This window comes from Carya illinoinensis, chromosome 5 (assembly GCF_018687715.1).
Source record: "Carya illinoinensis cultivar Pawnee chromosome 5, C.illinoinensisPawnee_v1, whole genome shotgun sequence".
In the NCBI taxonomy this organism is placed as follows: Eukaryota; Viridiplantae; Streptophyta; class Magnoliopsida; order Fagales; family Juglandaceae; genus Carya; species Carya illinoinensis.
In genome coordinates, this window is record NC_056756.1 from 17929345 (window position 1) to 17943660 (window position 14316).

The 14316-nt window shown below is 35.9% G+C and overlaps 1 protein-coding gene across 1 annotated transcript; it reads right to left on the minus strand.

Annotated features, from left to right (window-relative positions):
- Nucleotides 1-489: 489 nt before the first annotated feature.
- Nucleotides 490-5709, minus strand: LOC122311795 (hydroxyproline O-galactosyltransferase GALT5-like). The gene is made up of 7 exons (XM_043126470.1): nucleotides 4576-5709; nucleotides 3040-3272; nucleotides 2667-2957; nucleotides 2447-2575; nucleotides 2188-2358; nucleotides 1033-1140; nucleotides 490-946 (listed from the first exon to the last, which is right to left on the minus strand). Exons 1-7 carry the CDS (start codon nucleotides 5405-5407, stop codon nucleotides 737-739), a joined length of 1974 nt encoding a protein of 657 aa, XP_042982404.1. The 5' UTR covers nucleotides 5408-5709; the 3' UTR covers nucleotides 490-736.
- Nucleotides 5710-14316: the final 8607 nt, after the last annotated feature.

The window sequence follows — 14316 nt, forward strand, 5'->3', positions numbered from 1 at the left end:
ATTGTAATTTTATACCTATATTCATATTAGTTATTGTATAGTTTGTAATATTAGTTTTATTATATGTTAAAATTTGAAAAATATTGATATATATTTTTTAAGATATTGTGGTTATTAATAAATATAAATTTTGACTTTATCTGAAATTATGTTAATTAGGTTAAATGAGTTATGTGTTTTAATTTAACCTATTTACATAAACAAACAGATTTAAATAAATCGTATCGTGTTAACATATTTTTAATTAATTATTAAATATGTCAAAACGGATAATACAACACTACCTGTTATCTAAATGGGTTGGATTAATCAAAACCAAAAATCTCATCTCATTTTATCTCAACTCATCATTATAACTTTTTTAAATTCTCATATAAAATATAATAAACAATTTAACTTTTTCAAATCTTAATACAAAATTAATATTAAAAAATTATATTATAATAATATTTTATTTATTACTATTCAAAATATTTCATCTCGTCTGTATAACCAAATCGGCCTAAATGCTTTTATACGTTTCCCGTATAGTTCACAGGTAGCAACTTTATTTCTATTAGTATCGTCAAGCCTTTAAGAAAATTGAAAATGGGAGATGAAAAAGATGGAGAAAAGGTGAAATAATGAATGAATTTGGAAGGAGCTTGAATTTCCCCTTAATATATAACCCGGGCTTGCGTATTTACAGAGGTAGTATATACTATGGCTGCAAAATTTGTATGGCTATCCGTCATTGTTATCTCACATTGCAGCACTTGGGTTTTCGTTGAGATCGCAATTTGTCCCACAAGCATGTCATTTGTCTTGGAGATTGGTAATGTGCTGTGTAATAATCTTCAATACACCCAAACTGGCAGAACTTCAAGCTGTGCACATACTGCACTGGTCTTGAAGTGTTGAACTGCTCCACCCACATTCCCACGCTCACATCTTCCATCTTGAACAACTGCAAACATGTGGAGATCCATGTAATTAATCTTTTTTGATCAGAGTCATTCATATATTAATCTTTAAAAGCCATTACCCACATACTCTTAATTTTTGCTTTTCAAACTCTGATATAATGAACTGTGAAATGTCGGATGATAAAATGTAACCCGGACCATTTGCATATGGAGGATAATCTTCCTCTGGCCATTCCTGGAACACCCAAGAAAAGAGAACTATTTTGTGAGAAATGAACAACATATCAGACCCCCAAAATGGATAATCCACATAGTCAAAAGAGCATTATGAATCAAGTTGGTAAAGAAGTCCCAAAACTTTCTGGAATTTCAGCTCAGCCAAACAGAATATGACTATGGAGTTGGTCATGACTCATGGTCATTTTAAGACCCAAACATCAAACTTGAGAAAGGAATCATTAATGCTATGGCTTCCTCTGTTCACAGCAGATGCAATGCCTTTGGGTGACGAAAATCATTTAAACACCACCTCTAGGTGAGACAATCGCACATTTAGATATGAACTAGAGAATTCCTATTGATTGCTTAACCGATAAATAAAACATGCTAGCAAGATAATCATACAATGGAATGATTGCGTGTCTAATACCTATAAACAAGAAATAGATACTACACCCTAGGTTGCACGAAATAAACCATCATTAAATCTCTGGAAGATAGCTATATTATCCCAATATAGAACACTGACAACCTACTATGCCGAAAAGCAACTGAAATTTGAAATTAGACATAATTAGGCATGGCATAACACCACCTTCAGCACATTGCCTGAACATGAACACCAATGCTAACTACGATGTGTTGAAAAGGAAAATTAGAAGTAAAAAGTTAAAAACCAAGAAGCATTGCTTATTTTGAGTCAAAACAAAAACTGTTATAGTGGTAGTGGTACGTTAAGCAACCAAAGGAAAAGAGCGAATGATCCATCAAAGGGTTAGAGAAGCAAGGGAGAAGGGGGGGCAGGGGGTGGAACCAAGAATTTCATTTTGAAGGGCAAAACTACAAAATCTTTTCTTTTCTTGTGGGGGGTTTTTTTATTTTTTGGGGGTGTTGGGGGGGGGGGGGGGGGGGGGGGGTGGATTTTTATAGGATTATTTTTTTTACAAGTAAAATAAAAGAACTTTTATAGGATTATTCTTATAAAAAAAAAAATCCTTAAAACTTGATTTTGTTACAGACCAAGTGTAGGTCCGCCTCTGGGAGCGGAGGAAGGAATTCATACCTCATATGTCACAGCCCATTTGCCATGCCGAAGGGGCTTGTGATGGTAGTTCATATTTCCAATATAAAGGCTTGTATCTTCAACTTTCCTCGCTTCCTTGATCATGGCACCCACCCTAACAAATGTGTCATCATCACACTTCATAATATACTTGGCACCCACAGTGCGAACCTGTGAAGAGCCACATATTAATGATATATAATTTATAGCTACAAAAAACAAATGCATAATCAACTTCGGGGGTTGTCCCAAAACTCACCCCATATTCGCAGGTCGCTATAGTCTTCAACACTACAAGATCATAATTATCCATGTATGGAACTATAACTATATCCCCAAAATACTCTGCTTCTTTCCTTAGCTCCAAATTGACTTCCATTCTCCCATGCTGTCAAAATATAGATGTAAAAATCCAATATAAAGCTTATGCATTAATTGTTCCTTGTTAAAGAATGCATGCCTCCAGCATCCATCCTTACCATTGCAACAAAAAAACGAGCCACAACATGTGAAGATTTAATTAATATATTCTGCATCCATGACTTTCTCACAGCCATTCGCTCAGCGAAATGGTTTCCGGCAGAAAGGATGCCAATGAAAAGCTCCACATGCCCATTGGGAAGAGGTGGGGCTTTCCATTCAGTAAACATCTCAAGATGCATTTGTGATTGGAAACTTGGATGTGACGTGGGTAAGGAAGCTGCAAACACAGAATGCACGTCGATATCTCCATTGAGAAAGAGTCCAGTGGCATCTTCAAGCACAAATCCCTACGAACATTAGATAAGTTTCTTTTTCTTTAAGATGTCCTGCATTCATTAAAATTTGAAGAGATATAACAAGGGTACTCACAATGCGATAAGGGAAAGAAGTGACATGCCTCCCATCTACATTGATATGGTAACCTTCCAAGCCAGCACTGAGGGTTAGAACGAACAACTTGCCCTCTGCAAAAGGGTATGGCCAGTCTAAAGACACCTTCTTCGTCCGCCCTATCAGCCTTTTCAACCACCATGTCACCTTTGACTCTTCTGAGTGGTTGTTGTCATCGCGAATCCACTTTTCACATTTCACTTGCTCATCAACTTCATAGAGTTTAAAAGAATCAGCAATGTAAACAATGCCAGTTTTTTCAGACAGATTTAATTATTCTTGACAAACATAAAGCTTATGCATGTTTTTAATCGGGCGTTACTTGGAAAATGTTTGTGGAGATACCATAAGAAACCAGAAGCCTTATGGAAGTTGGTGATTGAGAGCAAATATGGTGGCTTATTGGGGGGGGGGGGGGGGGGGGGGGGGGGGGATGGTGTTCTAATGAAGTGAGAGGAGTATATGGAGTGGGGTTGTGGAAACATATAAGAAAATGATGGGGGGTCTTCTCTCGCCACTCAAGATTATGCCTATGGGATGGGGTCAGGATTAAATTCTGGTATGATTCTTGGTGTGGTAATGGTGCTCTAAAGGATCTTTTTCCTGCACTCTTCAGGATTGCAAATGCCAAAGATGTTTCAGTGGCAGAAGTCATGGTGATAACAGGGGAACAAATCCAGTGGAACCTCAACTTTAGCCGGGCAGCAAATGATTGGGAAATGGACAGCTTTGCAGCCTTTTTTAGTCTTTTGTACTCACTCAAACCGAGTAACCATCTTACGGATTTATTGTGGTGGATACCTACAGGTAAAGGTATATTCTCGGTTCAATCGTACTATAAGTCTCTTTCACATGAGCTTCCTATTCATTTTCCTTGGAAAATACTTTGGAGACATAAGGCGCCTTTCAAAATAACATTATTTGTGTGGACTGCCTCCTTGGATAAGATCCTCACAACGGATAATTTAAGGAAATAAAGGATGATCATCGCAGATTAGTGTTGCATGTGTAGGAATGGAGGTGAATCTGAGGACCATCTTCTATTACATTGTGAAGTTGCTCGAGGGTTATGGAACAAGGTTCTTAGTAGACTAGACCTGGGTTGGGTTATGCCCGAGACAGTTGTGATGGTTTTGGCTAGCTAGAGAGACCTAAGAGACAATCAACAGATCAAGTATGAAAGATGATCCCTATGTATTATGTAGTGTGTGTGGCAAGAGTGCAATGAACGAAAGGTAGAAAAAAAAGAGAGATTGATGAGGAACTTCAAGTTTTCTTTTTTAGAACTCTTTGTACTTGAGCCACTACCGTTATTTTTAACAGTCAAGATTTTCATGATTTCTTTGTATCTATTGTCCCTATGCAGTTTAGGGCATCCTCTGTACTACACATGGCTCTGCCAATTCTTTCATTAATACATCTTGCTTACTTATCAATAAAAAATAAATAAAGCTTATGCATTCTCTGAAGTTAAGAAATCAGCAAAAACAAACCGAAAATGAAATAACCACCTACCGGTTTCTTCATCCGCCCTAGACTTCCACCCCTCGCACCTCAGTGGCGTGGCCCACTGCATCCTGTAACAGGTGTTCTGCTCGATCACCGGCTTCCCACTCCAGTCCCCCTTCAACCTAGGGTTGAAATGCAGAATTCTCGGTGGGTCCTCCCCGTCCACCGTCTTTAGGCCCTGCAACTCCATCATAAACTGCGACACCATCACCGAGTCGTCCCCTTCCTTCAGTAACGCTATCTTCGGATCGTACTCCGGGTGAGCCCATCGCGGCGTCCCCACCACGGTAATGTGGGACCACAGCGTAAGCCCACACGGGAGAACCAGGACTCGGTTCCGGTGTCGAAACTCGATCCCGGATAACGAAATGGAATGCGGGCACGACTCAGACCGGTTCTCGAGCTGGGTTTTCGCATTAAGCTCGATCTTCCCGGACTCTAGATCGTCCCAGAGTTTCTTCCCAACCACCCAGGCGCGCTTTGCCGCCTTGTGAAGCTCCGAGATCTCGTCCTTACCGGCATTACCATCGAAACGATTTTCGTTCCAAACCAAGCCAGAGACTTTACTGAACACGCGCATTCGCCGTTTCGGTGTCCGGTTGCGCAGGGTGCTATCTTTGGAAAATTCTTCTCCGCTCTCGAGTGGCACTTGCCCGGGCAAGGCGTCGCCGAGAAGTCCGAGTTCTTCTTCGTCTGAATCCGACGGGGCCCCGGTCCGGAATACCAGGGGGATTTCGAAGCTGACGAAGAGCAAGTAAAGAAACAGAACGCCAATAAAAACTTGAAGCAATCTGAGCCGAGAAGGCGACGTCAAAGTTTCAAGCTTTGCCCGCTTCATTGTCCCTCAAAAAGGTTTCCTGTGTGCCTAAAGAAAAACGAAAGGAATCGCTGAATCAATTGGGGTGGTTTTCATGCAAAAGCTTCTCCTTCTTCTTGTTAATGGTAAGCCTAGATTTGAAGGAAGTAGAAAAGAGGGATTAGATTGATTGAGAGAGCTCAGATTCACAACGATTATTAAATAAATAAATAAAACGAAAAAAAAAATAACAGCAATAGTAATGAAGAAGTTTCCAAAGAAAGATAGCGAAAGAGTGGACACTAGAAAAAGTTTAGGGAAATTTCGAAAATCCTCTTCCATAAACGGAAATAAAATAAAATATTCTTTCGGACATGCACATGGAGTCTGGACCATGGACTTTGAGCCTCTATTATTTTTTATTCAGGCAAGCAAATATTAAAAGAAAAAAAAAAAAAAAAAAAAAGAAGCAGACAAACGACACTGTCCTGATGAATTTCCTCCCAGGGGGCCAGGACGCCTGTCGTAACGGTCGGAGGCTAGAGTATTTTGAAAAAAAGATAAGATTATAACTATTTTACTACTTATTTATTACTTATTTTATATTTAATTTTTTTTAATTTTTTATTTTACTTAATAATTAAATAAGTGACTATTAGTAAAATTATATATATTTTTATTTTTTCTTAATAGCTAAGAATGTTAAAAAAATACTTAAAAAATAAATGATAAAAAAATAAAAAAAATCTTAATACTTTATAAGTAGTAAATGGGTAGACCCAGAATATTTTATTAGAGAAAATAAAAGGATAATGATGCCCTCCCTCCCATCTACAACTCGTTTACCTCCCACGATAGCTTGGTTTAGATTGAGAGGTAAGATAAAATGATTTAGATAAAAAATAATAATTAAATAAACTATTATTATTATTATTTTAAAATTTTAAAAAGTTGAATTGAAATTTGAAAATATTGAATTATTTATTATATTTTGTGTGAGTATTTAAAAAATTTATAATAATGAAATAAGATGAATTGAGGTGAGATGAGATCACCTCTCAATCCAAATCTAGAAAAGTTCTTTTACCTCTAAAATAAGTCAGAAACACAAACTATAAAAACATCTAAATTTCAAAAATAAATTTCAGTCCTCCCCGCGCTCTCTCCCCACTCATCATCTCTCTCGCAACTTCGCCTAGTGGCATCGTTCGGTGCCTCCATCTCATGTGAGTATCTTTCCTCTCTCTCTCTCTCTCTCTCTCTCTCTCTCTCTCTCTCTCTCTCTCTCTCTCTCTGTTTTGGCCGACAATGGTTGACATTTACTAGTTATATGTGCTGCCACCACCACCATTGCAACTCCAGCGCCGTTATGAACACTGCCTGAGACGCCCCTCTCACGCTTCTAAGTAAGCCCCAAGTTGCTCCTCTCTCCCCCTCCCACGCTTGCATGTGCCTTAACTTGTCTTGTGCAAAAATCATAGATTGGTCCATTCCCACACACCAACGACAAGTTCCATTGGCACTAGATTGGTCTGCCTCTCCCTATCTCTAAGACTTATATTGTCATAGGTTGTTGTGAATAATGTCTGAATGGGTATTTTTTGTGTTTTCTCAAGAATCACATAATAGGCATAATGTGATGACCAAATATCACCATGATTCGTGCACTACAAGCCCTTCACAAAAGACAAAATTGCCATGCCTGCTGCCTGAGATCACTTAGAGCATAGCAGACATATCCCTCATAGTACAGCAGAGCAGCCACTACCCTTGCACAACAGACTATATCATAATTCCTTAACATTTTGTCATTTGTGCACATAGCCCATGATCTCTCAAATTGTATTTGTTTCGTTATTCTTTAGTACTCTTTAATTTAAGAGTTTTATATATAGTTTCAATACTTCTTCTTTGTAAGGTGAATCATTATTGAATAAAATCACTTTTAGTCACTCACTTTCTCTCTACCTTTTTCCTTCCTTGTCATCTCTACCTCAATTTCTAACATGGTATTAGAGAACGTCCTGTGACCTGCAACCTTCTCTTCTTCTTCCTTGACCATTTTTTCTCTCTTTTGAGCACTTTCTCATAGCAGATGACACTGATATTGAATCCTCAACCAAAATCCCTCATCCTAATCCACCTCCTCATATCTCTTCTCCCTTTGAAGATCCTACTAGCCCTTTCTTCCTACACCACAGTGACAATATTAATATTGTGGTGGCCACACCACCCATCATGGATTCAAATTACCTTTCATGGAACAAATCATTCACTCTTGTTGTATCCATCAAGAACAAACTGAGATTTCTTGATGGATCCATCTCTACACCATATCTGTCCAATAATCTCTACATACCTTGGTTGAGATGCAACAACCTCATTCTTTCTTGGCTATTCAACTCAGTGGCGAAGCCAGGAATTTACTCTAGGGGGCCAAACAAAGGTAGAATAATTTATATAAAATATTTTTTTTGTTCTAATTTTATATAATTTTTTTACAATATATAATAATCTGATAGGAAGATTTTCAATAAAAATAAAATACGTTTAATACAACTTATGTATTAAAAAAGTATTTGATATATCAATAACAATATATCATTAAAATAATATAAAGACATCCATACAAATATATTAAACAAAAGAAATACAGAATGTCTAAAATTGTAACTTGCGTTCTTTTAAACAAACAAAATCATCAAGTATTGAATATAAATCAAAATTCTTAACTATTTCTCTTTTAATATAGACAACTAAATTATTTGCTAAGAATTCATCTTCAATCTTGTTGTGAAGCCTTGTTTTAACAATCTTCATAGCTGAAAATGCTCGTTCACTGGTTGCTATAGACACTGGAAGAGTCAAAATTAAACAAACCAATCTATCAATAAGATAGCATGTCTTTGATTTCTCTGACTCTACTAATTTTCGACATAAATCTGCAATGGATATCAAATCTTGAAACATCGAATTGCTAAACATATCAACTTCAAAATGCTTTAATTGAAATCTTAAATTAATTTTCTCATTCTCAGAAAAATCGAGAGGATAATAATCTTCTATAAGACAACATATATCATCAATATTAAAGGATTTATACTCATCTTTTGGATCCAAAACTGAGCTAAGAGTTAAAAGCCTTGTCGTTCCTTCACCAAACCTATTGTCAAGCTCTTGCATTTGAAAATCTATAATAGTATTAAATATTTCAAAATGATAATGATGCTCTATCGTAATGTGATCTCGTTGATGGCGACCACGACCTTGTACATAACGAGAGCTCAATTCTGGAATGTCAATATCAAATTTCTTGGAATAAAAGACAACATTCTTAAGCAGATTTTTCCAACCTTCATTTCTCAACTTTTGAATAAGTCCTTTTGTAGTAGAAACTATATTCATGGCATTCAAAATATCTTGAGATTTTTGCTGCAAAACTTGACAAAGAACATCAGTAATACCAATGATTTCCTTCATTAATTGTAAAGTAACTATGAATTGGAATGAGGTAATTATTTTATAAGCAGCATTCACATCCCCGCATTGAGAATAAGTGGATCATTCTTTTATTATGGTTTCAGGCACCGAGCAAGTGGCTTCAAACATTCGCAGTAGAGTGCAAATAGAATAAAAATGAGAACCCCAACGAGAATCACCGGCTCGTTTGATAGTGCCAAATTGGTTAACTCATTTTCCACTTTCAAGTTCATCAATGGCTATCATATGCATATGTGTTGCCTAATCGACTTGCAATTCATCATGACGTTTACATGAAACACCCACCACATTTATAATAAAGTTTAAATTTGAGAAAAAATCATGAACAAAAACCATCTCTCTAGATGCAGCAACTATGCCAACTATAATCAGTGAGCAAAATAATGAACATAGTATGTATATGGGCAATCTTTAAGAAATAATGCTTGCAATCCGTTCCATTCACCACGCATATTACTAGCATCATCATATCCTTGTCCACGAATATTTTGAATATCAAGATAATGAAGAGAAAGAAATACAAATATTTCATTCTTTAGAGTAAATGCTGATGTATCTTTAACATGTGCAAGATCAAAAAATCGTTCTTGTATAAAATCATCAACATCAATAAATCTCAAGATTATAGCCATTTGCTCTCTCTTAAACTCATCTCGTGCCTTATCAACAATAATGCAAAATCGAGAATCCCCAACATCTTCACGAATTTTATTTTTTACTTTCTTTGCAAGAACTTCTAAAATCTCTTTTTGAATTTGGGGTGAAGTATACTTTAAGGATTTATTAGCATTTTCCAAAACAAGTTTTCCAAATTTGTCATTATACAAAACCAAGAGTTTAAGCATATCCAAAAAATTACCTCGATTTTTTGAATCAAATGTCTCATTATGACCTCTAAATGCACATTCTTGAAATGCAAACCATCAAACAATATCAATAAATGTTTTTACTCGAAGTCGATTGTTGAGAATTTGTTCAGAGCTTTCTGCATTCATTACTTTATCAATATGCTGTGATTGTTTCAATAAATCCTCACAAGATTTCACAGCATTATTATGACAAAAACAAGGATCCTCCTCAATATGATTCAAAAAGGCACAATGTTTTTCATAATTAATCTTTTTCTAATTTCTAAATCTCATGACAGTAAATACATCCCATCCAAAACGTTGATATGCTTTCATTGTAAAAAGATAACAAGGTAAATAATATGCAACATCTTTTGATGGAGAATACTCTAACCAAGATCCAAATTGTACAAGCTATGAAACTTGAAAGCGACGAGGATGCTTTACAGAATCAGAAAATGGATATTTTGATAAATGTATTTGATATGGACCCATTTCTAAATAAGCTCTACTTATTTCGTCACACTGATTGAATAGATAATCCCATACAGGAGGGCATAATCCCAAATCTCATTGTAAAAAAGATATATCAATCTCTTTAAAATTAAGTGTTGACGATGTAGAATGAATTCCTTCAGATTCCAAAATTGGAGAGTTAAGATCATGATTTTTCTCAAGTTCAATCCTTGAAATTTTAGACGAATTTTCTGGAAGATCAACTTCTTTTCTTTTGAAGAATGAGTCCATATTTTTAATTTAGACATCATTCATGAATCTAAATTTAAAATCAAATTGACACATATAAAATGAAGTTAGAAACTTAGATAAACTTTATAGATTCTAATAATAAGGTCTCAAATTAAAATCAAACAATTTATTAAAATACATAATGCTATAAAAAAAAACTTAAATTAGTACATACAACCATACACAATTAATCTATGTAATATATATGGATAATATGATTAATACTAATATAAAATTTTTATAAAAAAAAAAAAGACATACATGTGTGCAGATAAAGGAGTAAGGTGTAAAGAAATGGTGTTCCATGGAATCGTGAGATGAGAATTGGCAGTCTGGCAGGGGCTATCAAATACATCTGTTAATCTAGTAAAAAACAAAATGTTAGTTTGCTATATAAAAAAATCATTAATCTACTAAATAAATAAAGTGTTAATATACTAAAGGTATTAATCTATTAAATAAATAAATAATATTTTAAATTTGTAGTGAATAGTGAGGTTGTGAGTGTGAATCTATGATAGCCTAAGTGAATCTGTGATAGCCTAGTATCCACTATTGAAGATTTCAAAAAAAAAAAAAAGGTCAAAAAGTAATCGAGACAAGACAAAATGCCATTCTTTAGTCTTAACCCGTTTGACTCTTTGACCATAACTCGTAAGACTTCCATTGGAAACTTCAAAAATCAAAAGCCAAAAAGGGACGAATGACGATTCAGACGAACCTTTGTCTGGAGATGGAGCGAGAGTGAGCTCAGAGCGAGGTTGCGAATCGATTCGATCACGTGAGAAGGTGAGAACTGAGAAAAAATTTTTGGTCCTTTGCAGATCAGGAAAATGGAAATGGTCAGTCAGTCGGTGGTCGCGCCTCACAGGTAAAGCTTGCTTCTTTTCTTCTTCGTTTGAATAGTTTTGATGTTGAAAAATAGAGAAAACATTTTGTGAAGGACAAGAGGTGTTATGATGTTGAAAAATGGAAAAAAAATGTGAAGGATGAGATGTAAAGTATTGTTATACCGTGTGTAAAGGTAATACAGTCTGTAAATCAATAGATAGCAATCTAGTAGATTGCCATAAACTATAACATAGAGATTGAAATGCTTTAGAAAATGAAAAGATGTTAGAAATTATACCGTTTATAGTTAGAATATTTTTTAAAAATTTTATTTATAAAAAAAATATGTATTTTATTTTATATGAGATGTGTCTTATTTATTTCATTTTTATATCATATTAAATTTTATAGAGGGATCAAAATAATTTTTAGGGGGGCCAATACATTATAAATTAATATTATTTTATTAAATTAAAAAAATTAACATGTATAATTTTTTTTTCCAAATTTTTAGGGGGGCCATGGCCCCCTGCCCCAACGTGGCTCCATCACTAACTCAACTCCATTTCAAAGGAGATTGCCTCAAATGTTCTATATGTCACTTCTACAATGGAAGTATGGGAGAAGCTCAAGGCTCAGTTTGCTCAGCCAGACAACATCAAAATATATCACCTCCAACAGCGACTTGGTTCAGTTATGCAAGGGACACAATTTGTAAGTGATTATTTCACTCAACTGAATGCTATTTTGGAGGAGTTACATAATTACAGACCTCTACCTCATTGCTCTTGTGGTCTTTGCACCTGTAATGCTCTTAAAAATATTAGTGAAACTCAACAAATAGACTATATTTTCAAGTTTTTAATTGGGTTAAATGACACATTGGATAGTATTAGAGGACAAATCATTCTTATGAACCATATGCCTTCATTGGACAAGACCTTCTCATTGGTCTTGCAAAAGGAGAGACAGAGGCAAGCATGCATATTGACACTACCAACCCCTGAATCTTCAACTTTGGCTGCCATTTATGGTCTGACCAAAAAGAGAGAAAAGTCTGATATTACTTATTATCATTGTGGGAAGGTTGGGCATACCAAAGAAAAGTGTTACAGGTTGGTAGATTTCTCACCAAATTTCAAGTTCACCAAGGGAAGGCTTGGATACTCAACTAGTGTGTCTGTTGGCATGCACTTAGCAAACCAGGTTCAGTCCCAAGGTCAAGAGAGAGCCTCTACCAATGCTTCTCAACTACCTTTCACCCAAGCTCAAGTTCAGCAACTCATTGCTCTAGCCAATGCTCAGACATCACAGTTCAACCTCCATGAAACATCTCACCCTCAGCCAATCAACCAGATCAATCCCTTGTTGCCTACACCCACGGATGCAGTGACCAACAAGCCTTATTCCTCCAACATGGTAGGTACAAGCTCATGTCTCTCTAGCTTTTCAGATTTCTCTATTTTTTTTTGCTACTCATAAGCAACATCATGCATCCCTCTTGCATCACTCACCACATGATGCACATTCCACACCATGGATAATTGACACTGGAGCCACTGATCACATGGTTTGCTCTACCTCTCTTCTCACCTCTATAACCCGCACCACTCTAGCTTATGTTCAGTTACCCAACAAAACTCAAGCCAAAGTGACTCATGTAGGCCCTGTGAAAATTTCTGAGTCCTTAATCCTCATTAATGTCTTGTGTATACCCACTTTCACTTTCAACCTCATTTCTGCCAGCAAACTTACTTATAGCTCTTCTCTTTGCCTCATATTTTTAAACAACCTTTGTTTTATACAGGCCCTCTCTTCATGGATGACGATTGGACTTGCTAAAGTCCATAATGGTCTCTACTTCCTTCTCCCAAGCTCTCTCAGTTACAAGAATGTCAATCTCTCGGTTCTCTCTTCCAAAAGTCAAGTCTTCAACACCAATGCAGAACAACACTTTAATCTTTGGCATTTTAGATTAGGACATTCCTCTCATCAAAGGATGAATGTAATTCAATCTCAAATTTTTGATGTAAAGTGTAAAGAACTTATACAATGTACTGTTTGCCACTTGGCCAAGCAAAAAAGGAAACCATTTCATTTAAGTGTTACCTCTACTTCTTCTCCATTTGACCTAATTCATTGTGATATTTTGGGGTCTTACTCTCAAGTTTCCATTCAAGGCCATCACTATTTTCTGACCCTTGTTGATAACCATAGTCGAGTAACATGGGTTTACCTTATGAAATTTAAATTTGAAATCAAAACCCTTTTGCAATCTTTTATCCACATGGTTGAGACACAATTCAATGCCAAAATGAAACAAGTTCGATCAGATAATGGACCTGAATTCCACATGCTTGAGTTTTATAACTGTCATGGTATTTTGCATAAAAACTCTTGTGTTTACACTCTACAATAAAATAGAGTTGTGGAGAGAAAACACCAACATCTCCTCTTCGTCACACGAGCCCTCCTTTTTCAAACATCTCTTCCATTAAAGTTTTGAGGGGATGCTATCTTAACCTCCACCTATTTAATTAATAGAATTCTCACTCTTACTCTTCAAAACAGGTTCCCCTATGAGGTTTTATTTGCTTCTAAACCCTCATACCATCAATTAAGATTTTTTGGGTGTTTATGTTATGTTTATACTCTTAAACATGACATAACAAAACTTGATTTTAGAGCTAAGAAATTTATTTTTCTCTGGTATCTAGTTGGTGTCAAAGGCTATAAAGTCTATGATCTGGAAACTCAAACCATTTTCACCTCAAGGGATGTCACCTTTCATGAATCCTCCTTTCCTTTCTAATCTCTCAGTTCAAATATTTTTCCCTCTCCCAATTCCTTCCCTGAGCTGGTTCTACCTCCAGCCCTATTAGATTCAACACTTTCCTATCCCTTTCATCCTACATCTCAATCTGACATCAACTCACCTCCCACTCTTGACACTGGACCTGATCACTTGACTCATGACCACTCCCTTGAGTCATCATCCTGTCCTTTCTTTCCACACCAGGACTC

Coding starts and splice junctions, on each gene's coding strand:
- LOC122311795 (XM_043126470.1), bottom strand. CDS start 5,407: ATGAAGCGGGCAAAGCTTGAAACTTTGACGTCGCCTTCTCGGCTCAGA. Junction 3,273..4,575: donor TAGGGCGGATGAAGAAACCG/GTAGGTGGTTAT, acceptor AACTCTATGAAG/TTGATGAGCAAGTGAAATGT. Junction 2,576..2,666: donor CTCGTTTTTTTGTTGCAATG/GTAAGGATGGAT, acceptor ATATTTTGACAG/CATGGGAGAATGGAAGTCAA.